This window comes from Podarcis erhardii (genome assembly GCF_964252035.2).
Source record: "Podarcis erhardii genome assembly, chromosome: 18".
Taxonomy (NCBI): domain Eukaryota; kingdom Metazoa; phylum Chordata; class Lepidosauria; order Squamata; family Lacertidae; genus Podarcis; species Podarcis erhardii.
The window spans coordinates 3,595,618-3,622,310 of record NC_138516.1 but is presented as its reverse complement, the minus strand read 5'-3'; the positions used below and the strand labels follow the sequence as shown (position 1 = coordinate 3,622,310).

The 26,693-nt window shown below is 47.9% G+C and overlaps 1 protein-coding gene across 1 annotated transcript; it reads left to right on the top strand.

Moving 5' to 3' along the window:
• Positions 1–1,624: 1,624 nt before the first annotated feature.
• Positions 1,625–25,316, top strand: LOC309332885 (perilipin-3-like). The gene is made up of 8 exons (XM_081846204.1): positions 1,625–1,735; positions 14,115–14,180; positions 15,184–15,379; positions 17,815–17,897; positions 19,300–19,795; positions 21,821–22,017; positions 23,079–23,210; positions 23,946–25,316. Exons 1-8 carry the CDS (start codon positions 1,640–1,642, stop codon positions 24,537–24,539), a joined length of 1,860 nt encoding a protein of 619 aa, XP_081702330.1. The 5' UTR covers positions 1,625–1,639; the 3' UTR covers positions 24,540–25,316.
• The last annotated feature ends 1,377 nt before the right edge of the window (positions 25,317–26,693 follow it).

The window sequence follows — 26,693 nt, the reverse complement described above, 5'->3', positions numbered from 1 at the left end:
TATAGAGCTCCAGTACCTCGTTACTGTAACAACTTTCTAAAACTATCCAATCACTGAACGTCACTTTCGATCCTTCATTTGCATAACTATCTACAGTATCCCCCTGCTGGCCCAGAGTGAGAACTTCAGTACATAACATTTACCTTTTTTTTTTTTTTTGCAGTAAAGTATACCTTTGACACATAAAAAGATCCCTGGGAGATGTTGTTTGCCCCTCAGAGAACTATGGTTCCCAGCACCTTTAACACACAGGAATCAGGGTGGCTGTGTGCTTTCAACTCTCCCTTCACTTTCATCTGCATCTGCCCATTTATGTTGGAGCTTTGGGTGAATCTCAGCTTTCAGAAGTGGGGTTTGCATGAGTTGGCCAGCCAGGGACTGCTCAATTCCCTGCCTCTACCTGTCTCTGTCTGTCTCTCTCACACACACCTGAAGATGAGAGGTCTCATCTTCCGAGGGAACAGAGGACCAATCACAGCCGCCTTCCTTTTTTCTCTAGCCCTGTTAGTTCGAATAGAACAAGAAATCATTTTCTTTTCAATGAAGATGATGGATTTTTCGGAGCTAGCCGACCTGACCGGAAGAGTCTGCAACCAGAACGAGGAGTACCAAGAGGAATGGAAGAAATTCAAAGATTATTTAGTCAAATATGTTAAGATACAGTGGTACCTCTGGTTAAGTACTTAATTCGTTCCAGAGGTCCGTTCTTAACCTGAAACTGTTCTTAACCTGAAGCACCATTTTAGCTAATGGGGCCTCCTGCTGCCGCCACACCGCCGGAGCACAATTTCTGTTCTCATCCTGAAGCAAAGTTCTTAACCCAAGGTAATATTTCTGGGTTAGCGGAGTATGTAACCTGAAGCGTATGTAACCTGAAGCATATGTAACCCGAGGTACCACTGTAACTTAAATAGAATTACCAGTACTTGCGAGTATCAGATTGGCCTAGGATTTAAATATGTGATGTTGTAGAACACTATGGATAAAAGTCAAAATGAAAAGAAAGAAAGATGTTAATGGATCAAGTAAATTTATGTGAAACTAGTTTTGGAAAACTGCTACAATGATTTATATGGAAATCAAGGAAGTCACCCAACAATGATAACAAAAGTGGAATTTTTACAGTTTGGATATATGTTTGTTTGTTTGTTTGTTTGTTTTCTTTTTTGTTTGTGGATATGTTTGTTATAAATTTGGAAAACTAATATTTTTTTGGGGGGGGGGGACAGAAAAGAAATAATTTTCTATTCAGGCTGGCTATTTCCTGCAACAAACAACATTATGATTTCCAGCAAGCCTTCCTCTCTGCCTGTGTTTGCAACAGGTAAAGTCTACTCTCTAAACCCGAGACTGCCTAGCCCTAACGGAAAGGGCTTCCATAGGTAATTGACCCGGATTATCCCATTTATAAGCCCTTGTTTGGGGTGCGGGGACTCCTCCTACTGGAGGGTTCTGGGATCTGTCCCCTCTCACCTAGTTTCAAAGTCCAGGCAACCGCTGCAATGAGCAAAGCGCACTGGAAAGTTTGGCAAGGCGGTGCTGCGATTCGTACAGATGTTGCAATGTCCCACCCCCAGTTGTTGCTCCCGGGAAGCTGTGAGAAACTCCCTGGTTGAGCACCTCCCCTTCCACCCATCACATGCTTCTGGCAATTAGCTATATTAGAAGATTTCAGGCGCGTCAGCTGTGCTGTGTGACTCTTCCCGGGGCCAAGAGGAAGAATCATAAGGAGCAGGTAAGTAAGGCTGGTGGGGTATTGTGCTGGGACAGGGGCAGCTTAATGGAACTCACTGGGAGACCTTGGGGGACCGGCCTCTGTCTCTCAGCATAGCCTACCTTGCAAGGCTGTTCGGAGGAAAAAATGGAGAGGGCAAGAACCTCTTCCTTCCATGGGAATCTGGGATAGAAACTGTAATGGCAGCCCAGAAAATAATATGGTGAGATGTAATTGGGCTAAATAGGTACATAGAAATGGGACGACATTTCAGTGGCGTCCGAGAGAACCAGGAGGGTTAGCCTAAGCTTGGAAGAACTTTTTGTGCCTATTTAACAATGGAAACAAATGGAAACTATTTAACAATGGCCTATTTAACATGACCTGGAAGCTGTACGCCGGCTCCCTCGGCCAATAAAGCGAGATGAGTGCTGCAACCCCAGAGTCGGCCACGACTGGACCTAATGGTCAGGGGTCCCTTTACCTTTAACAATGGAAAAAAACAGCATTTCCCCAGATCTCTCCCTAAAAGGCACTTTGCAAATTGGTGTTGTGGGTCTGTGCCTGAGATCTTTGAAACGTCTAGCAATGCCCTTAATGGGGGTTGTGTTTCACCAGGCATGTGTGTGTGTGTGTGTGTGTGTGTGTGTGCACAAACTAGAGCAGTCCCCGATACTGCACAAGCATCCTTCGATCTTTGTATTGTCACTCATGTCTCAGGAACACCCAGTTTAAGACTACAGTACTGCAACTCAGCCTAGCGATGTGATGTCTTTGAACCACATTTGGAGAAAATGGAAGCCAATTGCAGGATTCCCCTGCTAGGTTGATGTAACTGGAATATAATATCATTCTGGTTTCCACTGGGGTGACCAGCTCCCGCCATCGGTCTCTGAGCCCAATTCAAAGGGTTGGTTGGGTTTTGAACTTTTAAAACCATAAATTAGTCCATAAATCAGGAAGACCCTCTCTCTCTTTCTTATGCCTAATTCCTTAGATCAGGGGAAATAATAGGACCACTGTATTCTGCCTTGGTCAGATCCCACCTGGAGTCCTGTGTCCCGTTCTGGGCAGCTCAGTTTGAGAAGGATATCGACAAACTGGTCTTGAATCGAGCTTTATAGGGAACACTTGAGGGAACTGGGGATGTTTAAACTGGAGAAGAGAAGACTTGAGGAGTGGTAGGCTAGCCACCATAAAATATCTGAAGGGCTGTCATAAAATCAAGTTTGGGCAGGATTCAAGCTAACGGATTCAAATGACCATAAAGGGGATTCCATGTAAACATTAGGATGAACCTCCTGACAGTAAGAGCAGTTTGACGAGTGGAACTGACAACCTCAGAAGATGGTTGCGGGTTTTTAAGCAGAGATTGGATGGCCATCTGTCAGGAATTCTTCAGCTGTGATTCCTGCATTGCAGGGGGTTGGACTAGATGACCCTGAGGGACCCTTCCAGCTCTAGAATTCTATGGTTCTATGAATATAGTATCATCTCCTATCCCCTTCCCCATCTTCCCACTATCTGATGTTTGCTGAGTGTCGTCTGTGGGTTGAGGGTCTTTCAAGTGGTGGCATGGGACCTAAATCAAGTCCTTGGGGTGAACTACAGTGGTACCTCAGGTTACATACACTTCAGGTTACATACGCTTCAGGTTACAGATTCTGCTAACCCAGAAATAGTGCTTCAGGTTAAGAACTTTGCTTCAGGATGAGAACAGAAATCGTGCTCCGGTGGCGCGGCAGCAGCAGAAGGCCCCATTAGCTAAAGTGGTGCTTTAGGTTAAGAACAGTTTCAGGTTAAGAACAGACCTCCGGAATGAATTAAGTTCTTAACCTGAGGTACCACTGTACTAGGTCAGTTCATTGAAGTTCACAGAGTTAGGTCAGGAATCTCTGAACTACACCCGAAAGTGGTTTCCATAATTGCCTGGTGAACTCAGCACGTATTAAATTCATTTTAGGGCAGAACTTTGAAGGATTTCCAGTTCAAATTCATTCTTTCACATTTCTGGCTCTTTACACTCTTTCGAACCTTGAACCTTAAAGGTCAGAACTGCTGCTTGGACGTTTCATTAGTCCTATGTAAAATCCATTCTTTGGCACAGCAGCTTAATAATAATAATAATAATAATAATAATAATAATAATAATAATAATAAATTTTATTTCTATCCCGCCCTCCCCAGCCGAAGCCGGGCTCAGGGCAGCTAACAACAATAAAATAGTGCAACATTCTAAAAACATTTCATTATAAAAATTAATTCAAATCAAATTAATGGCAACCATTGGGCTAGAGTTCTGTGAAGATTGCCAAAGAAGGGAGACAGGCTGTACCCTGGCCAAAGGCCTGGTGGAACAGCTCCGTCTTGCAGGCCCTGCGGAAAGATGTCAAGTCCGCAGGACCCTAGTCTCTTGTGACAGAGCGTTCCACCAGATCGGGGCCACGGCCGAAAAGGCCCTGGCTCTGGTTGAGGCCAGCCTAACCTCTCTGTGGCCTGGGACCTTCAGGATGTTTTTATTTGAAGACCGTAAGGTCCTCTGTGGGACATACCAGGAGAGGCGGTCCCGTAGGTACAAGAGTCCTAGGGCTTGAAAGGTTAAAACCAGCACCTTGAACCTGATCCTGTACTCCACTGGGAGCCAGTGCAGCTGGTATAGCATTGGGTGAATGTGAATGGCTTGCATCCTTTTCTTGCTACAGCCAGGATGGGGAACCTACGGCCCTCCAGATGTTACTGGACTCCGACTCCCATTAGCCCCAGTCAGAATATCCAGTGACCAGGGGTGATAGGAACCATTGACTTAACAACATCTGGAGGTTCTCTCTCCCTGATCCACACCTCATGACTTGAATACAGGTGTGGGGAGCCTTTGAACTCCAATTCTCATCAGCCCTGGCAAGCATGGCCAACGATCAAGGACGATGGGATTTGTAGCATCTGGAGGGACAAAGGTTCCCCCTACAACTTAGCACAGTGTTTCTTAAACTTGGGTCTCCAGCTGTTTTTGGACTACAACTCCTATCATCCCTAGCTCTCAGGACCAGTGGTCAGGGATGATGGGAGTTGCAGTCCAACAACAGCTGGAGACCCAAGTTTGAGAAACACTGTTTAGTGTAAGACTTTGGTAGCCTGAGCAAAAGCTTGTGCTATAAGAAATTTGACTGTTTTTAAGGTGCCCACCAGACTATTGTTTTCACAGCATGGTTTAGACTTTGCTCTTTTGGGAAATGGGCTGCTAGTTAACCTGAGGACAGGTGTGATGAACCTTTGCTCCTCCAGACGCTGCTGAACTCCCATCATCCTGCCACGCATTGGACAATGACCAGGGATGATGATGAGTTGTTGTTGCAGAGCTACACATGGAGGGACAAATGTCCCCCACCCTTGCTTTCCCTAATAGTAGGGCTGGCCAGAATGGAGATATGCCTGTAGGCTTTCGTATGCATCAGGGATGGGGAAAGAGTGGCCCTCCTGTTCATAGAATCATAGAATAGAATCATAGAGTTGGAAGAGACCACAAGGGCCATGGAGTCCAACCCCCTGCCAAGCAGGAAACACCATCAGAGCACTCCTGACATATGGTTGTCAAGCCTCTGCTTAAAGACCTCCAAAGAAGGAGACTCCACCACACTCCTGGGCAGCAAATTCCACTGTCAAACAGCTCTTACTGTCAGGAAGTTCTTCCTAATGTTTAGGTGGAATCTTTTTTCTTGTAGTTTGGATCCATTGCTCCGTGTCCGCTTCTCTGGAGCAGCAGAAAACAACCTTTCTCCCTCCTCTATGTGACATCTATGTGTTGTTGGACTCCAACTCCCATCAGCCTCAGCAACCATGACCAATGGCCAAGGAGGATGGGAGTTGTGGTTGAGCAACATCTGGAGATCCAAAGGTCTATCTCAAGCATTCCTGTTTGTTTTGTCTTATTTCTGGTGTTTGAGCCGCCTTGCGGGTCCCAGAGAATGACAAGGCAAGGGGATGGATCCTTTACATGGCGGGTATGGAAGGCACATTCTGGAAGGACGCCCTGGACCTAATTATTCCCCCGCCGCAAAGATGCGTGGGTGCCTTTCAGATCCTTACAGCTGACTCATTCCATCAGAAGCTATCATTACCTCCCTATCCCGCAAGGGACTGATGCAAGGTGTGCCACAGGTTGTTAGCAGCCAATTGTGTAATGAGGAACAAGCTGCTTTACTTGTAAGTGGGTGGGTAGGTGGATAGGTGGATTTGGGCTCGAGGACCAATGAAGGGAGGGGTGTCCACTAATTCCACAAGCCTGCTGACCATCCTTGAATCCTTTCCAGCTCCTCTGCCAAATGCAAGATCTTGCCCTTTGCTGAAACCTAGGCATGGGGAACCTTTGACAATATTCTGAGGGCCACCTGCAAAAGTGGACAGAGCAATTAATGTAAATGTTTCAGGAGTCTAGTTTCTACACACAGACACACACACACACACACACACACACACACAGAGCTCACTATCCTCGCATCTAAGCAAGCAAGGGGCACACATTTCAGCAGGCTTGGGGGAACCCCAAGGAGTGCAAATAATATTTAGGGGAGGCATGAAGCCTTGGTGGGGCAGCCCCCAAAACAGCCCAATGAGGACTGATCATGCTCAGCGGCCATGGGATGGTGGCTGACTGGTGGAGGTGGGAAGAAGAAATGAAGATGAGGGATAATGGATTGGAGTGTCTGGAATATTGAAGCGCAGAGCACCACGCTGCAACACTTGGTTGCATTCCCCACTTGCAGCACTTACTTATTATGCGCAAGGTGTGTTACAAAAAAAGTACCGAACTGGTTTGACAGGTCCCTGATGCTAAGATGTGTAAGACTGAATCAGATAAGTGCTGGAGATGCAAAAAGGCAGAGGGAACGTTCTTTCATATGTGGTGGACTTGTAAAAGGGTAAAAGAGTATTGGGAAATGATCCATAATGAATTGGGAAAAAAAGTTTTAAAATACTTTCCAAAAAAACCCAGAGTCCTTTCTGTTGGGGACAACTCAGACTGAAGTTCCCAGGTGTCAAAAAAGATTATTTATGTATGCCACTACTGCAGCCCGTGTTTCGTTAGCCCAAAAATTGAAAAGGAGTGAGGTCCCAACCAAAGAAGAATGGCAACTTAAGCTGACAGAATATGCACAACTTGCAGACTTAACGTATAGAATAAGAGAACAAGAAGAATATATGTCTAGAAACATTTATTGAATATATGGGGAGAAACTCTGTAAAGCTGAAAACAGTAGCAGCATTAAGATAAATTCAACAATATAAATAAGTTTTGATGGATGCAATAATGGAATAATGAATGGTATAGTTTTTGTAAAATATGCAGTGGTTTGTGATATGCAAAATGAACCATGGAAAGAGAAGAAGTGAAGTCATTGACATCTTAAGAATGTAGAAATGAGTACTTTAAATTGTAAAACAGATAATTTAAATAAAAGATTATTTTTATAAAAAACAAAACAAAAAACCAAGATAGGTCCCTGCTCTGAAGTGGCTTACAATGTAAAATACGCACAGGAAAAGAACATAGTTGGATACCAGTGGCTCAGAAATAACAGCAGGAGAGAGTTAGGGTAAGGTTACCAAATTTTTTTCAATGAATCCAGAGACACTTTTCAACTTCAGTGGATTTTGTATGTGGACTTATTTGTAAATCCCGGGACTGTTCCCCGGGAAAGAGGGACGTCTGGTAACCTTAAACTAGGGACCTCATCACCAGCTTGTGGGCTTCTGAGAAAGACATCCAGTTGACCCCTGGGGGGGGGGGGACAGGATGCTGGACTAGATAGTCCCTTGGCCTAATCCAGCAGGGCTCTTCTGTTGTTTCATTTGTAGATCCCTTCGATGCCAAAATAGTTTCTGAGTAGTAAAGGTAAAGGGACCCCTGACCATTAGGTCCAGTCGTGGCCGACTCTGGGGTTGCTCATCTCACTTTATTGGACGAGGGAGCTGGCGTACAGCTTCTGGGTCATGTGGCCAGCATGACTAAGCCACTTCTGGCGAACCAGAGCAGCGCACAGAAACGCCGTTTACCTTCCCTCCTGAGCGGTACCTATTTATCTACTTGCACTTTGACGTGCTTTCGAATTGCTAGGTTGGCAGGAGCAGGGACCAAGAAACTGGAGCTCACCCCATCGCGGGGATTCGAACCACCGACCTTCTGATTGGCAAGTCCTAGGCTCTGTGGTTTAACCCACAGCGCCACCCGCCTCCCCTGGTTTCTGAGTAAGTTTGCGATAAAATATGCAATACATTGTGTTTTATTTCCCCCTCTTCCTGTCCCCTTCCCCTTGTGTGTTGTGGGTTGTTGTTTTTTAAGATTGTAAATCTGCAAGCAGGGTCTGCCTTGTTTTTAATTCATTGCATGTAAGTCGATTTGGGGACTTTTTGGGGGCTGAACAGTGGGATGCAAATGCTCTCAATAAATGCATACAGCGGTACCTCGGGTTACAGACGCTTCAGGTTACAGACTCCGCTAACCCAGAAACAGTACCTCGGGTTAAGAACTTTGCTTCAGGATGAGAACAGAAATTGTGCGGCGGCAGCGGGAGGCCCCATTAGCTAAAGTGGCACCTCAGGTTAAGAACAGTTTCAGGTTAAGAACAGACCTCCAGAATGAATTAAGTTCTTAACCCGAGGTACCACTGTATATGTATACCGTATTTTTTGCTCTTTAAGACTCACCTTTTCCCTCCTAAAAGGTAAGGGGAAATGTGTGCGCATCTTATGGAGCAAATGCAGGCTGCGCAACTATCCCAGAAGCCAGAACAGCAAGAGGGATTGCTGCTTTCACTGCGCAGCGATCCCTCTTGCTGTTCTGGCTTCTGAGATTCAGGATATTTTTTTTTTCTTGTTTTCCTCCTCCAAAAACTAGGTGCATCTTGTGGTCTGGTGCGTCTTATAGAGCAATTTAAATTAAATTAAAACATTAAAACATCCTTAGTAAAAATATACAGCGAAATAAACAAACAAGAAGCATAACAGTTAGAATGGTTTATTTAAAATCAGTTGAAACAATTAAATCATAAGTGCAGCTCAGGTGTGTCTTCACGAGCAATGACGGGGCATCTAATATTCCAGCATGGATTAGAGGAACGGTGTCATGTGTGTTTGTGTAGCACGGGTGGAGGAAGCAGGGCTGAACAGGCCACATTTTGTTAGGACAAGGTTCACCTGCCCACAGCCATCTACCAACCATCCACCCATCTTGTTCATGCCACCTATGTCCCTGAGGAAAACAAAATATCATTATGAGGTTACACAACTGTGTTGCCCAATCGCCCCCGTGTTGGATCAGGTGATGGAGCAAAAAAAAGCTCCAAGGCACAAAAGATGGACAGATGTCCAGGTCAGATAAGACAAGCACACATTTGCTTGATGCCATAGATGGAGACGATGACAGGTGTACTTTGAAGTTCAAGTCAAGGGGGAGAGTCATCCCCACATATATGACGGGATGCCCTGAAAGCAGCTATGCAAGGTGGGAATGGCTAAGATTTTAAACATCGAAATATTTAAAAAGAGTGTAAGAAAAGCTGGAGACATTTAGCCCAGCATTTTGTCCTCACAGTGGGCAAACAGATGGTCAGACAGATGGGAAGTCCACAAGCAGGACCACCATAGCACTCTGCCCACCTGCAGTTACCTGCAGGTTCACCTGAAAGCTCTTCTGGGGCTGGTTCCCTTTCTGCTTCAGAGTCTTCATCCTCATCCGCTGAAGATGAGGAATCTGACCCCCATGGTCATGACACTGGGGATCTCAAAGCTGAAATACGGCAAATCCAGCAGCTTTTTTGGGTGCATGCTATGTTTGGATAGATCCTTGCGCCACATTTAGAATGGATTCTTTTTATGACTTTGGGGAAGAGGCTCCTAGTCTACACAAACGGAAGAATCCTAGAATCACAATAATGCTAACATCTGGCAGAAACCTAGAATACATAGCTGTCAACGTTTCCCTTTTTTTAAGGGAAATTCCCTTATTCCGAATAGGATTCCTTGCAAGAAAAGGGAAAAGTTGACAGCTATGCTAGAATAATATAGACCCATATATTTACTTAATCTGAATCAAAAGGAGACTACTGCTATTCTCACCTCTAGACTGAGGTGCTAGTATTAGCACTAGTATCATCAGCCCAGATGATACCAGGGTGTCATATATCATTGGATCTAGCCCACAGATTTCTGAATAGTAGGGTAGCAGAGCAAAAGGAATAGTAACCAGTTGGTTTTGATCATGCTGGACTTGCATAAAGCATTTGACCAGCTGGAGTGGCTGTTGCGTCTAAATTTTCTGAAATTGCCTCACCTGAGAAATAAATTTGTGGGTGCTATTACAAAATCTTATACAGTAGTACCTCAAGGGCAGTGCTGAGAAACAATTATTTTAATTTCTCTTTGTCTGAACTTCACACAGCTGCAAATTTAGTTTGTATCATTGAAAGTGGATGCGGCATTCTTGCAGAACAAGCTCATTTCTACCAGCCCCAGCCCCCAAGCCCATAAACCGATGGCAAATTGCACAGGGGAGTGTGGACTAATAGGAACATCTGTGTAAACATCTCAGAGCATTTACTCACTAAACAGTTACGTCATATAACCTTCATGCAAACTTTGTAGAACAACTTGGGATAAGCATTCAATAAACAAGTCATCTGGGAGAGTCCCTGTCTGATTAATAATAATAATAATAATAATAATAGTAATGATAATAATAATAATTGATTTGTACCCTGCCCATCTGGGTTGCCCCAGCCACTCTGGGGAGCTTTCAACATATAAAACATAATAAAGCATGATGATCTTTTCTTTTGTTTGATTTGAATGGGATAGTAGTGTTTGTTTTCTTCTATTTTGGACCCTTAATGAGAGATCATATTACATCAGCTGTTGTGTCATTTTCCTTGTTTGGGTGATTTCTCAGGTACTGAGTTGTTGCTTTATCGGTGCTTCTGTTGGACACATGCAAATAATTGTACTTCTTGGTAAGGGACGGCAGTGGTAGAACATATGCCTTGCATGTCGAAAGCCCAAGGTTTGATCCCCAGCATTTCAAGGTAGAACAGGGGGTGCTGCCATCAGAGTAGAAAGGAATGCGCTTAGCTGCATCTCATGGACCCAGAGGCAAAGGATGTATAAGAGCAGAAGTTTTGAAAGGCAGTGTGTATGTCAGGAGCTCAGCCTACACTTGAGTAGGACCCTGGCAGAGACACATGCCTGACTGGCATGTTCTCTCCCTCCTGGTCAATCATTCGGGAGCTTCAGAAGCTTCCTTGTTCCCAAACATCACAGCGACCAATGCCAACCAACACTGGCACACTTAGGGATCCGCAGAGTTTGTGCAGTTGCGTAACGGACCTCAGCAACTCAGCCTTTTGGCTAATTTACTTTATTTACGTATAAGCACACACGGAGCACTGCAATATGGCTCCCTCTCTCTCTAGCATCAGAAAGCAAAGAGAGAAAGAACAAAGGACAATAGTCCCACTTCACGGAACACAGTAACACAACATCCTGTTTTCGTCAGTTCCCACTCTGTGGAGTCAAAACATATACCGTCATGTGAAAGACAATCCAATGACAATCCCGTGACTGCAATCACGGAGCAGGAATTCTAACAGTGTGGTGTCATGGTCAGAATGCTGGACGAGAACCTGGAATGCCAGGGTTCAGAAAAGAAAGATCTTTGTCTAAGCACCGAAAGGGCGTTAAAGGAACTGCCAGATAGGGAACCAGGAACAGGCAGAGTACTGTTGCATTCATGTCCTGCTTTGGCGCATCCCTTGGCGAAACCTGGTTGGTCAATGTGACAACAGGATAGGTGCACCCTGATTAAGTAGGCCTCTCCTTTATGCTCTTACGATATGTGTTGACTTTTATATAGGCAGCCTGTTCAAGGACGGGGTGAAAGGGAGGTGCATTTTTTTAATCCGTGTTTGGGAGGATCACCAGGTGTGGGGTGGAGTGTCAAAAGGACATGCAACGATGGCCACCAACTTGGACAGCTGTAAAAGAGGATTAAAGATATTTAAGGAGGACAAGGCTATCTTATGAACTGATCCACACCCTGCAATCATCCTCTGAGGCCTTTCATTGTGTGTCTCCTCGGCGAGAGGTGGCAACACGAGAACAGGGCCTTTTCTGCAGTGGCTCCCTGTTTGCATAATACTCTCCCAAAGGAGGCCCTTGCCTTGTACTTTCATTACATATCTTTAGGTGCCAGTCAAAAAATGTTCCTCTACAACAAGGCCTTTGGCTGATTAACATTCTACGGTCTTTTAAATGTGTTTGTATGGGGTGTGTGTGGTGTTATTGGTTTGTTTTAGTTTTATTATATATATTGTGTGTTCTCATTTTGTATTTTTATGTTGTGAGCTGCCCTGTGATCTTCGGACAAAGGGCAGCGTACAATTTTAATTAATTAATAATGGACGCGGGTGGCGCTGTGGGTTAAACCACAGAGCCTAGGGCTTGCCGATCAGAAGTTCGGCGGTTCGAATCCCCGCGACGGGGTGAGCTCCCGTTGCTTGGTCCCTGCTCCTGCCAACCTAGCAGTTCGAAAGCACGTCAAAGTGCAAGTAGATAAATAGGTACCGCTCTGGCGGGAAGGTAAACAGCGTTTCCGTGCGCTGCTCTGGTTCGCCAGAAGCGGCTTAGTCCTACTGGCCACATGACCCGGAAGCTGTACGCCGGCTCCCTCTGCCAATAAAGCGAGATGAGCACCGCAACCCCAGAGTTGGCCACGACTGGACCTAATGGTCAGGGGTCCCTTTACCTTTTAGCAGCCGCGATGTCTGTGTTCTCCCGCCAGTGCCAGAGGCAGAATGCATTTGAATGGCCGTTGTTGGGAACTGCAGAAAGGGAGAGATGCTCATGTGCTCAGGCCTGCTTCTGGGGCATTTATCTGGTTGGCCGCTGTGGGAACAGGATGCCCAGTGGAGTAGCGTGGGGGGTGCAGGGGGGCCCGGCCGCACCCGGCGCAACATCTGGGGGTTAGGGTTAGGGGGCGCAAATCCACGGCTTAGGGGGCGCAAATCCACGGGTTAGGGGGCGCAAATTACTTGCCTTGCCCCAGGTGCTGACAACCCACGCTACGCCACTGAGGATGCCGAACTAGGTGGGCCATTAGCCTGACCCAGCAAGTTGCTACTACATTTCAATGGTCTGGTCAAGTTTTGGACAGAAAGTATTGTTGCAAGATGCTCTGATAGCTGCACAGAGTCCAGAGCATGACAGGGTGGGGCAGGAATCTTCCTTAACTGGCTCCTGAAGGTCTTCTCTGACTCCTAAAAATCCCTTTTTAAACAGGGATAGAAGCCTAGTGCTTTCTCTGGTTGCTTTTCTTCTCGACTTCATCTTTAATCTAGGAGATAAGACACTGTAGAAATGAGCAGGCACATGGTGTGACCTCATGACTTATGCGGAACACAAATGTTTTGCAAACCGTTTTGCATTTGCTGGCACACGGGGGTGGGTGTGGGTGTTTGATTGGAGCCGTAATACATCCCTTCGATGTGCAGCATAGGTTTCATCATTCTCATCATCACTCCTACCATGTGGTTATGCCAGGAGACTACAGGTAAATGCAAAACACTACTAAACCTTAGGGATGCGGGTGGCGCTGTGGGTTAAACCACAGAGCCTAGGACTTGCCGATCAGAATCCCTGTGACGGGGTGAGCTCCTGTTGCTCTGTCCCTGCTCCTGCCAACCTAGCAGTTCGAAAGCATGTCAAAGTGCATGTAGATAAATAGGTACCCCTCCGGCGGGAAGGTAGACGGCGTTTCCATGCGCTGCTCTGGTTCGCCAGAAGCGGCTTAGTCCTGCTGGCCACATGACCCGGAAGCTGTACGCCGGCTCCCTCGGCCAATAAAGCGAGATGAGCGCCGCAACCCCAGAGTAGGCCACAACTGGACCTAATGGTCAGGGGTCCCTTTACCCTTTACCTTATTGATAATGTTAATATTTCTTGGAAACCTCTTAGAGGTCATACTACCATCAAGCAGTATATACATTTTATTACAATGAATAAATGAAAAAGGGAAACTAACAATGGGTATGAGGAGAGATCTGTAACAAGAGACCTAGGCGTCTCTTGCTATCTCCATTCAGGAATTTACCTTTTACACTTTCCCCCTCCAGAAATCTCAGGATAGTAGGTTGGGAGTTTGAACTCTGGGCCTCCCTGGGCCTCGTCAAATGCTCTAACCACTGCGTCACACTGTCACTTGGTAAGAGGCCTTTGTTGGTGGGCGTCAGGCAGAGAGGTCAGAGCTAGCATTCCTTAAGCTCTCACTCAGGTCGAAATACTGTTGGTTAATAACAAAAAGCAAAACCCACCACCGTTCCTGATCACCTTTCCATTCTTTGTCTCTGCCTTGCAGGTGTGTTTGACTTTTGCCATGGCTACTGATGTCAAAGGAGATGGCCAAGAGGCTCCACACACAATGGTAAGTGAATATCCACCAACAGCCATGAAACGTGCTGCAGACATGGCCCTGAAACAGAGGTAGTCCTAGCAGGAGGAAGGCAAAGGAGAGGGTTTGGGGATCTCTTAAAGATCAGCGAGAAGGGCAGATCTGACCTGTGCAGGGCATGTATAGTCCCTCTAGAAGTGCCTTGTTAAAATACCCTTGCAACGAATGACGAATGCCGGTCTGTTGACAGGAGCAAGAAAGCAGATCACACCAAGCAATTTGGAGTTAACTCTTTATTAGCAACAGCAGGATCTGCGCAGGAGTGTCAAGGCCAATGATCACAGCAAGCCCATCTCCAGCTGGTCTTGCCCCCATGAAGCAGTTGCTGAGACTGAAGGTCCGCACCTCCCCAAAGCCAGGATTTCCCCCAAGCAATCTGAGACTGCTCCCGCAAGAAGCTAACTTCTCTGCACTCTTCATGCCTCTACTGGTTCTAAGAGACCGGGACGGGGAAGGGAGCTTGTCACAGCGGGATGAGGAGACACCCAAGACTCTTCACCAGGCGGACTCAACTCTGCCTCTTGGCCTCTGGCTGGATGAAGAAGAGTGGTGGGAGGAATCAGCTGGGGGAACCCCCAAAGGAAGCAGGCTCAGAGCCCAGGGAATGGTGTTAGAACAATGATGAATGGTCAGAAGGAGAAGAGGGAGCAGACTGGGAGGAAGATCTGTCAGAAGCAGAAGAGGTAACAGGGTTTAGTGAGCAGGAAGAGGCTGTGACAGAGAGCAGTCCAGAATTAGAGGCAGAAGAGGTGGGATTCCAAGAGGCTGAGATGAGGTGTGTTTGAGTCAGGCTGCTGAAGAAACCAGGTGGTTTCTCCCCCTCCTGCTTTGACCAGCTACCCTCCCTGCTGATCTGTAAGTGCAACAAACCACCCTGTGATTTTCAGATGAAATTGAATAAATTTAATAAATAAATGGACCCTTCTTGAATTGCGACTGTGCTATAAAACTCTCATTGTTCTCCACCCTCTTCCAGAATGTCGTGACCAGAGTGACCAGCCTTCCCCTAGTCAGCTCCACCTACGGCATTTGCCACTCTCTGTATAACTACGCCAAGGAGAATTACCCATTCATCAATTCTGCCTGCAGCGTGGCGGAGACAGTGGCGGCGATGGCCGTTGGGAGTGCCGTTGGGGGCGCCCAGCCGCTTCTTGGCCACCTCGAGCCCCAAAGTGAGTCCTTGAATGCCACAGAATGGGGGGAAGTTGTGGTGTGTATGTAGGAGAACTCTTTGTGGAGTGCTATAATAAATAATAATAATAATAATAATAATAATAATAATAATAATAATAAATAATTTATTATTTGTACCCCGCTCATCTGGCTGGGTTTCCCCAGCCACTCTGGGCGGCTTCCACAGAGACCAAAAATACACTAAAATGTCACAGATTAAAAGCTTCCCTGAACAGGGCTGCCTTCAGATGTCTTCTGAATGTCAGGTCGTTGTTTATCTCTTTGACATCTGATGGGAGGGCATTCCACAGGGCGGATGCCACCACCGAGAAGGCCCTCTGCCTGGTTCCCTGTAGCTTTGTTTCTCGCAGTGAGGGAACCGCCAGAAGGCCCTTGGCTCTGGACCTCAGTGTCTGGGCAGAACGATGGGGGTGGAGACGCTCCTTCAGGTATACCGGGATGAGGCCGTTTAGGGATTTAAAGGTCAACACCAACACTTTGAATTGTGCTCGGAAACATACTGGGAGCCAATGTAGGTCTTTCAAGACCGGTGTTATGTGGTCTTGGCGGCCGCTCCCAGTCCCCAGTCTAGCTGCCGCATTCTGGATTAGTTGTAGTTTCCAGGTCACTTTCAAAGGTAGCCCAACGTAGAGCGCATTGCAGTAGTCCAAGCGGGAGATAACTAGAGGACACTAGTGCTGAAGGACACTCTGCCCTTGTGGTTCTGCCTGCATTGGGGGGCAAGCAGAATTTCATCCAGAAGGCTGCTCCAGATTCAGACCTGTCTCAGACCCCATTTTACAGCTTCTCTCTTTGCAGTGCTGTGTTTTTGTCCCTGTCAGTTTGTCACTCGCTGATGTTTTCTGTGCTCCCTCCCTAAGAAGCAGACAAGAGAGATGCATGGCCCACGCTTGCTGAATTGCTGAAAGGCAGCCCAGCTGTGCTTAAAACACACTTTGCAAAACCTGAGCACTTGCATGAACAGAGAGCTCTTTGCGCAGCCTCAACTCCCTCACAAACAAATTGAATCATAGAATCATAGAGTTGGAAGAGACCCCAAGGGCCATCGAGTCCAACCCCCTGGCAAGCAGGAAACACCATCAGAGCACTCCTGACATATGGTTGTCAAGCCTCTGCTTAAAGACCTCCAAAGAAGGAGACTCCACCACACTCCTTGGCAGCAAATTCCACTGTCGAACAGCTCTTACTGTCAGGAAGTTCTTCCTAATGTTTAGGTGGAATCTTCTTTCTTGTAGTTTGGATCCATTGCTCCGTGTCCGCTTCTCTGGAGCAGCAGAAAACAACCTTTCTCCCTCCTCTATGTGACATCCTTTTATATATTTGAACATGGCTATCATATCACCCCTTAACCTCCTCTTCTCCAGGCTAAACATGCCCAGCTCCCTTAGCCGTTCCTCATAAGGCATCGTTTCCAGGCCTTTGACCATTTTGGTTGCCCTCCTCTGGACACGTTCCAGTTTGTCAGTGTCCTTCTTGAACTGTGGTGCCCAGAACTGGACACAGTACTCCAGGTGAGGTCTGACCAGAGCAGAATACAGTGGCACTATTACTTCCCTTGATCTAGATGCTATACTCCTATTGATGCAGCCCAGAATTGCATTGGCTTTTTTAGCTGCTGCGTCACACTGTTGGCTCATGTCAAGTTTGTGGTCAACCAAGACTCCTAGATCCTTTTCACATGTACTGCTCTCAAGCCAGGTGTCCCCCATCTTGTCTTTGTGCCTCGCATTTTTTTTGCCCAAGTGCAATACTTTACATTTCTCCCTGTTAAAATTCAGCTTGTTTGTTTTGGCCCAGTTCTCTAATCTGTCAAGGTCGTTTTGAAGTGTGATCCTGTCCTCTGGGGTGTTAGCCACCCCTCCCAGTTTGAGACCGACTTTGCTAAACCTGAGCTCATGGGTGTAGCCAGTGGGGGCACAATGGTACCCACCCGAGAGATGCTGGAACCAAGTTCCGTCGAGTTCCAGTTGTGAAAAAAAGCCCTTGAGTAGGAAGAGACCACAAGAATCATCTTGTCCAGCCTTTCTGAACCTTGGGTCCTCAGATGTTGTTGGACTACAACTCCCATCACCCCTAGCTAGCAAGGCCAGAGCTCAGGGATGATGGGAGTTGTAGTCCAACAACATCTGGGGACCCACAGGTTGAGAAACGCTGAATTCTAATCCAAGCCCCTGCAATTCAGGAATCTTTCACCCACATGGGTCTCGAACCCACAGCCCTGAGATTAAGAGTCTCACGGTCTACCAGCTGAACTATATCCCTCCGTGGGGTTTTGATCTTGGTTTTGTTATTTTCCTGCCTTGGAAATGTTTGCTTTTAAATGATAATAACGTACGTGTGTGTGTGTGTGTGTGTGTGTGTGTGTTTTATAACACACTGAATTTGTGTGATCTGCCTTCTTTCCTTCTGCCAGTTGCTGCTGTGAACCAATACGCTTGCAAAGGGCTGGACCAACTGGAAGAGACTCTCCCTATTCTTCACCTGCCGGCCCATCAGGTACAAGTACAATAATAGAATCACAGAACTGCAGAGTTAGAAGGGACCCCTAGGGTCATCTAGTCCAACCCCCTGCAGTGCAGGAATATTTTGCCCAATGACCCCAGCGATTCTGAAACTGAAAAGTCTCAGGCTCTGCTGATTGAGTTATCGTCCTAGGCAGGCCAGTTGTGGGTGGGTCCTCCCCATGGTTCTCCTCTGCATTCTCATCCTCACAACAACCCTGAGAGGTAGGCCAGGCAACTGGCCACTCCAGGTGACCCAGTGAGCCTCAAGGCCAAGTGGGGAAGATTTGAACCCTGGTCTCTCCCATGTCCTCCTAGTCCCCTACGCCACACTGGCTTTTTTTAGCTGTTAATCAGTATTTCTCCCATTCAAATTAGATTGAAGTAGTCTGCATGCTGTAGTTTTCCCCTGGCAGAGCTACCATTCCCAGTATACTTTAGCAAATTACAGTTCTTGAGATTCTTTGGTGGGGAGGTCACCAGCTTTAAATGTTGTGCTTTAGATCTATGGTGCTGATCTGCCCAGAGATAATATGGTATTATTCAGCTCCTTTGCACTCCACGTAATGTGGTATAGCTGTCAGAGAATTGGGCAAGGACCAAGAGCCCAGGGCTCAAGTCTCTGCTCAGCCACGAAGCTCACTGGGTGACCAAGGACCAGTCAAAATCTTTCAGCCTAACCTACCTCCCAGGGTTGTTGTGAAGATGAAATGGAGACAGGGAAACCATGTACCTGACAGGAGCGAGCCAGCAATAAATCACACTGAGGAAGTTGGAGTTAACTCTTTATTAGCAAAAAGCAGGATCTGCACAGGAGTGTCAGGCCTAATGACCACAGAGACCCATCTTTGGCAAATATTGCCCCCATGAAGCAGTTGCTGAGACTTGAAGTCTCCTCCTCTGCAGGGTTTCCCCCCATGCAATTTGAGACTGTGCCTGCATGAAACTAACATCTCCCCTGCCCTCTTCATGCCTCTCCTGGTGCTGGGAAACCAGAGGGAAGGGGAGCTTGTCGCAGCAGGACGGGGAGACACCCATGCCTCTTCACCAGCTGAAGTATCTCTCCTCTGCTGGTTCAGCTTCTGCCACTGATTCTGGACTCCCTTGCTCACTAAGCCCTGTTGCCTCTTCCACTTCTGACACAGTTCCTCCCAGTCTTCCCCCTCTGACCACTCATTGTTGTCCCACCACCACTCCCTGGGCTCTGACCTTCTTCTCTTGAGGGTTCCTCAGCTGGTTCCTCTCACCGTTTCTTTGCATCCAACCAGTCCGTGACAGTACCTTGGGGTCCTCAAAGGAAAGGTGGGGTATAAATATTGTTGTTGTAGTAGTAATAGTAATAGTAATAGTAATAGTAATAGTGAGTTGACCTTTGGTCTGCCTCCTTTCCTTTCTAGGTGATTGAAGACGGTGTCACCTTAACCAAAACGGTCATTTGTTCCACGGTCAATGTAGCCAAGGATGCAGCTTCCGGGGCCAAGCAACTCTGGTCGAACAGAGTATCTGAAGCTGTCGATCTCACCAAGGACATTGTCCAGGACAGCGTCAACTTGACCAAATCGGTGGTGAGCTCCACCGTCAACACCGCAGTCAACGCAGCAAACGAGGCGAAGGAACTCGTCACTCATAGGGTGGCCGACGTCGTCAACCTGGGCAAGGAGACGGCCCAGGACAGCGTGGAGTTGACCAAGTCGGTGGTCAATACCGCCCTCCAAGCTGCCCAAGAGACGAGGGAACTTGTGGCTGGCCAAGTCAAGACCTGCGGGCCTGTCCAGGAAGGCACTGAGATGACCAGCCTCTTGAAGCAGGCGTTGACCAGCGGTGTGGACGTCATGTTGGGGAAGACAGAGGATATGGTGGACTACTACCTGCCCATGACTGACGAGGAGCTAGGTGAGAATGGGCATTGGCTGACACTTGGGGAACTGTAGTTTGGTCAGGATCATGGGGGCTTCCAACAGCTCTCAGCACCTTTGACAAACTACACCTCCCATAATTCATTGGAGAACCATATGGTCTCCTCATGCTTTAGATGTATGTGTGAACGTACCTGTCAGGGGTTCAGGAGCAAAGACACAGGAGAAGGAGCAAATGGAGAGTGAGGAGGAGGAATACGAGGGGGGTGTAGGCAGTGACAGTGGTCAGAGAGATTCCACGAGTCTCTCCAGCGAATCGGAAGATTCACAGAGAGGAGCGCCGATGGCCAGGGCAAGGGGGGTGCCAAGGGGGAAACCCCAGAAGGAAGGGGCCAGCGGGGACTCCCTGAGCAGCAGTTGGAAATCAGGACCAGCGTCCCCACCAGAGCGTAGTGGGGGGGAGGAGTCCCAGGCATCGGGACCAGTCTTCCCACCACCAGAGGGAGGAGATGAGTCAGGATTGGCCACGCCTCCATCGGAGAGCGGGGAAACGGTCAAGAGGAAAGTCACCGGCTGGGCGCGCGCGCCAAGTTCAAATGTACAGGCGAGCGGCACAGCAGGTAGCCCGGATAGGGAGCCAGGTCCTAAAGCCCGCCGGAAGGAAGGGCAAGAATCAGGGGGGTCAGCGTCAGAAGAGTCCAGGAGGGAGGAAACCCCAGGGGGCAGAAGGACCCAGAGGAGGAAGGAACAGCGCAGGAGGTGGAGCCGGGCTAGGATCTTAAACTGGTGCGGAAGGGGCAGTGACTCAGAGGGGACTTCGCCGATCTAGAGTCTAGACGTAGGGTTGCACGCTCTGGCTTTAAAACGGAAATTATACTTCAATAAAGACTTTTGTACATAATATCAGCCTGGCGTTGGTCCTCTGTGAGCTGGGACCTAGAGGCAGCCCTGACAGTACCCCAAGCCATCGCCAGGTTTTATTGCTCAGCCAAATACAGGTTATAGCCATGAACAAACAAAACAAAGCCAAGCAGGTCTCAAAAACATATTAAAGCACATATGATTAAAACATTATAAAACACTTCACAAATGGTGGAAAACTCAGGGAACAAGACTCTAGGGCTTTCCTGAGATGAGAGGCTTTTAGTGCAAACTTTGCTGTGTTAAACATAAAAGGTTTGTTTGAGCTGGACAGCAGGTAATTGATTTTTTTTTTTACATATTTTTTAATTAAAGATTTCTTGGTTTACAACAGGTAATTGATTTTATCGATGTCACTAAAGGTGGCAGTTGACTGGAGGGGTTTCTTTAATTATTTAGCCCTTGGAATGGTGGTTTTAGGCCTTGGCCGGTATTCTATAGTCTTACCTGTGAGTCGGGGGCAGCATATTGATGCACTCCCATGTGGCGGCGTTTGCAGGGCCCGTTAAAGGGTTGAATGCGGGAGCCCTACAGTGGCGGCACATAGGTCAAACTCCCGGCTAGGTGAAGTGGGAGGGCATGCTGGGTAAGTTAACGCTTTACAGTCCCCTCCCACAACACCTGATTGCCCTGCGCACCCTCAGCCCCTGTCAGGTATGAGAGGGATACCTTTCAAGGCCCTAAGCCAAGGTTCCTACACCTGAAATTAAATAAAGTTACGGCCGAATTGAAACCCATACATTGTTGTCATGTCTTCTCTTGGAGGTGGGGTAGGCTCCAGGGACAGGGTTTAGCGCCTGGGCTCGCAAACAAAGTCATGGAGAATGAGAAGTGGCCAAAACGAGTCATGATGGCTGTGCTCTGGTTCCACAACTGCAGTAATGTCTCTACACACCAGTTGCTTATGGAGCCAAAATGTACCTCTCTCACACACAAAAGGATGGGTATTAGCAAGCTTGAGGGGGACCCCCAAGTTCTGCAGAACATAGAATTGTGGAGTTGGGAGGGCCCCAGGATTCATCTGGTCCAACCCCCCTACAATGTACAAATAATATTTTTTGGGGGGTGAAGCCCCCCAACCTTCCAGATTTGCCCATCTTTCCCACCCACGCTGATGTTTATCTGTTCGCATTTGTTGCAGCCAAGCTGGCCACGGAGGTCCGAGGATTCGGAGAAGCCTTGGAAGAGCAGAAGAAGCAGCAGGGTTACTTCGTCCGCCTGGGGTCGCTCTCGAGCAAAGTCCGCCGTCGAGCTTACCTGCATTCCCTGGACAAGCTGCGTCTCATCAGGGAGAACACTCAGGATACGCTTTCTCAACTCCAGCTGGTGATCAACCTGGTGGGTCCGGGGCGTTCATACTTAGCAGACACAACCCAGCTGCCTCCATGCCATTGTATCACCATTCTCCGTTTTCTCCCTCTTCCCCAACACTACATCAATCAATACTTTATTGAGGTCCAAAGACCCACAAAACAATTTCAAAACTTGTTGTTGTTGTTTAGTCGTTTAGTTGTGTCTGCCTCTTCGTGACCCCCTGGACCAGAGCACGCCAGGCCCTCCTGTCTTCCACTGCCTCCTGCAGTTTGGTCAAACTCATGCTGGTAACTTCGAGAACACTGTCCCACCATCTCGTCCTCTGTCGTCCCCTTCTCCTTGTGCCCTCCATCTTTCCCAACATCAGGGTCTTTTCCAGGGAGTCTTCTCTTCTCATGTGGTGGCCAAAGTATTAGAGCCTCAGCATCCGGATCTGTCCTTCCAGTGATTTCCAGTGATTTCAAAACTAGATACAGTTAAAACGACCTGACAGACAGATGGAAGAAACCAAGGCTGTCATTTTGTTTTATCTAGGGCAGAATGATCTTTTTTTCTTATAGCCTCCTAAAGAAACTTTGCCATGGCCCTTGTAATATCATTTAACCTGTCTTCCAAATATATTTAATATGGGAGGCTTCAGATTTCGAGAGATTTTTCTTACAAAATATAATGCGGTATAGAAATGAAATTAATAATGTATACGTTAAACCAGTGTTGGCCAAACTTGTCCCTCCAGCTGTTTTGGGATTACAATTCCCATCATCCCTGACCACTGGTCCTGTTAGCTAGGGATGATGGGAGTTGTAGTCCCAAAACAGCTGGAGGGCCAGCTTTGACCATGCCTGCGTTATACAAAACACAACACTGACACACATTGCATTAAAACTTTCCACTTTTATTGTTGACATCCATTTTATCTCCCCTCCATGTTTTTGCATGGTTTCATAATCTGGCTTTATCTCTCACTTAGAGAGAGAAGCAGTGTAAAAATGCAAAAGTTAATATCTTCCGTTGCCAGCATCCCTTGGACCCCCCCCCCCCACATCCTCACATTCTGACTTCCTGTGCCCCACTTGCTTCCGCAGGTTGAAGCCGCGCAGCGAGGCCTTGGGAAGCGGCTCCAAGAGGCTCAGGAGAAGCTGAGCCAGGTCTTGCTCGAGTGGACCCAGGCACAGCCGCAGGAGAGGCAGGCCGCGGCCGGAGGCCCAAGGCCAGAGGTACCTCTCGTCTCTGTATCGTAGCAGTAACAAAGAATACGCTTCAAAAGCTGCTGTTGGTTTTTTTTTTAAATTGAGGGGAACTACAAGTTAGTCGTGCTCAACAACTGCAGTGGGTCTACTCTAAGTAGTATGCAGTTGGATATAACCTTATATCTGAATTGCACGAACAGCAAAGGGCTCTTTAAGCCACTCCCCCACGATGAGAACAGCAAGGGGCTCTGTAAGCCACTCCCCCACGATGAGAACAGCAAGGGGCTCTGTAAGCCACTCCCCCACGATAAGAACAGCAAAGGGCTCTTTAAGCCACTCCCCCACGATGAGAACAGCAAAGGGCTCTTTAAGCCACTCCCCCACGATGAGAACAGCAAGGGGCTCTGTAAGCCACTCCCCCACGATGAGAACAGCAAAGGGCTCTTTAAGCCACTCCCCCACGATGAGAACAGCAAAGGGCTCTTTAAGCCACTCCCCCATGATGAGAACAGCAAGGGGCTCTTTAAGCCACTCCCCCACGATGAGAACAGCAAAGGGCTCTTTAAGCCACTCCCCCACGATGAGAACAGCAAAGGGCTCTTTAAGCCACTCCCCCATGATGAGAACAGCAAGGGGCTCTTTAAGCCACTCCCCCATGATAAGAACAGCAAAGGGCTCTTTAAGCCACTCCCCCATGATGAGAACAGCAAGGGGCTCTTTAAGCAACCTCCCCTCTGTGATTGTGTTGTTTTGCCCTGGCAGGTTGAATCAGGCACCCTGGCTATGCTTCGCTTTGTCACCCAGGACCTCGGGCCGGTCTACGCTCACTTGGCATCCACCGTCGAAGGCCTGCCCAGCAACCTCCGCGAGAGGGTGGCCCAAGCCCGCGGCAACGTCCGCCAGCTTCACTCTTCTTTCGCCTCAGTCTCGTCCTTCCAGGACTTGTCCTCCAGCCTCCTGGCCCAGAGCCGGGACAAAATCGCCCAGGCGCAGGAGGCCCTGGAGACGCTGGTGGACCACATCGTCCAAAATACGCCCTTGAACTGGGTCGTGGGGCCCTTCCGGCCGTCGGCAGGCGCCGAGATGGAGACGGAGAGCCAGGAGATGGAAAGTTTGGCCCCGGAGGAGCCCATGGATGAGGGCGAGGCCCTGGAGGAGAGGGCGACGGTATCCAAACCGGCGAAGGTCGCAGTCAAATCAGTAAAGAAAAAGGCAGAAAGCGAGGGGGAAGGAAGTCCGGTGTCTGGCGTGGCCAGGAAAGCAAAGAAAGAGATGAACGAGGGAGAGGAGATGAAGAAGCAGCCTAGCAAGAGCACTCTGAATCAGCTCTCCGGTGCTGCTGAGAAGCAGGCATAAGAGTCAGGGGCTATTCCAGCACCCACCCCCCCAAAACCAATGGTTCAGCCATTGCCATTTTGCACCCACGCATAAACACACTGCAAGAAGCCAATCCGTTAAAGGGAATCGAAAGCAGGGAGCCGGAAGGACCGGTTCGGAGGGGAGGGTGCCCTCTGCGCCTCTGCATGAGTTCATGCTCCAGATGCAGATACGCCGGGACAGCCTCCTCTCAAAGCGTGGGTCATTTCACTTCTAGGGTGTGAAGGCTGAAACGTGCATGTTTTTCATTTGGTGGTGGTTGGGGGGAATGCGCCGGTTATCGGGGGCTTGTGTTAAGTGAGAGCAAGCTGAAACTTGCACAGATCAGGCTAGCTGATTTATGTGCTACGACGGGGAATCCTGGGACCCGCTGGATGGATGGCTTCTGTCGTCCTTGATGGGAGCTGAAGTCTCATAATTCTCATTCTCACCAATTCTCTATAGATAGCTCCATATGTGGGTCTGTGTTTAGACACCCACCCATCACTGTGGCACACAGGCAGGGGGGTTAAAACCTCAGGTTCAAAACGGAGTGGTTAGTCCTCATTGTTGCAGAGATGAGCTTAGAAGAGAAGCAACAGAGGAGGATTGAGGAATGAAGGGAGACGTTTACAAGGCTTTGTGAACATGGTGGGTTTCAAAGGTGGGGTTCGGTGTGTGTCTTAAGTTGTACTTCCATTACTTTGTGCGGCCGTTTTGTGTAGCTCTTGCCTGCCTGACCCTCTGGGGGGAAAAATAAAATGTCCTTCTTTTGCAGTTTATGCTGATAGCAGACTCCTGTGTTTTCTGAGTACAGAATGCGAGTTCCTCAAGAGCACTTCAGTTGGTTCCTGCTGCTTTGAAGCACAATATGCAAGCAGCCTCAGTAGCAAGGATGTTGCTAATAACTTCATGGAATTTATTAGCTAGCAAAAAATAATCTGCTAGCCTAACTGCCTATGCTTGCTTCTGGGAGTCACTCGTGGTCTGGAAGTAAAAGGAGCCAACTTTTTTTTTAAAAAAAAAAAGCTCCCCTCTTTGTTTGCCCGGAAATTCATAGCTGTCAACCGTCCCTTATTTGGCAGGAAAGTCCCTTATCCCAGCGCTGTGTCCCGCAGCTGTCCCTTATTGATGATGTCCCTTAAATTTCCCGGGTTTCAAAAGAAGCAGCTCCTCTCCCTCCCTCCCTCCCTGCCGACCAGGGAGGAGGGAGGCTCCAACTGTGTTGCTTGGCTGCGTTGCTCACCCAATAAGAACGACTGGGGGGTGGAGCTTGCATGCCTTGTGCCGATCAAATTGGCCGCGTTGCCTGGGGACTCGCCTTTGCTCAGCGCTTCCCAGCGGAGAGGTGACGGTGGTTTTCCTTGCTGCATCCCCTTTGCCGGGTTGCTGCGCTGTGGGAACCACCGCTGGAGGCTTCGTTAGGCTGCTGGCTGGGCTTTCTGCCTTTGGCTCGGAGGGGCTCAGAGGTTGAACATACCTGTGCTGGGAAAATCCCTTATTTTGGCTGCTGATCCCTTATTTTCGAGGCTGCTGGTCCCTTATTTTCAAATCTGTATGTTGACAGCTATGCTGGGAATTACTCTTTTCACCATAGGTAGCACTCTCGAGACAGACAGATGCCAACAACAACTGCCTACAACTGGGGAGGTGGGAGACGTAAAACCACCCTATTGTTTGTTATTACTGTACTTCATTTTTAAAAAATGAACGCCTGTGTTTCAAAGTGGCATGTAAGAAACAAAAGACGTACAATTATAATAGCATCTCAGGCAGCTCGCCTGAAGAACGAACTGGGAACCAGAAGTCAAATCCCAATAAAGGAAGGTTGGTTGGTTGGTCTGTTGGGATAATTGCAACAACCATTTGCTGCAAACCCTGATGAATCTGGCTGGGGCAGATGTTTTGTGGTCCTCCAAAACAACTGGAGGATGTTGCAGCTTTAAAGGTCAAAGTGCTTTGAACTCATCAAAGGGTGACCCTATCTGTGGTGGTTTCACCCCACAGAAAACGATCAAGTAACATTACTAAAATACAGTGCTTTTTTCTTTTAAAAAAATGTTTAGGGATACTCTCATTTTGACTCAAGAAAATGACCATTTTATAGTTCAGATTGGGAAAAATAAATACAGTAAATGGAGAAAAGTACAAAGA

What these genes read in the sequence shown, in the direction of transcription:
- LOC309332885 (XM_081846204.1), top strand. Translation starts at nt 1,640, where the DNA reads ATGCTTCTGGCAATTAGCTATATTAGAAGATTTCAGGCGCGTCAGCTG. An exon ending in AAGAGGCTCCACACACAATG is followed by an intron (nt 14,181 to 15,183) that starts GTAAGTGAATAT and finishes ACCCTCTTCCAG; the next exon opens with AATGTCGTGACCAGAGTGAC. An exon ending in TGGCCACCTCGAGCCCCAAA is followed by an intron (nt 15,380 to 17,814) that starts GTGAGTCCTTGA and finishes TCCTTCTGCCAG; the next exon opens with TTGCTGCTGTGAACCAATAC.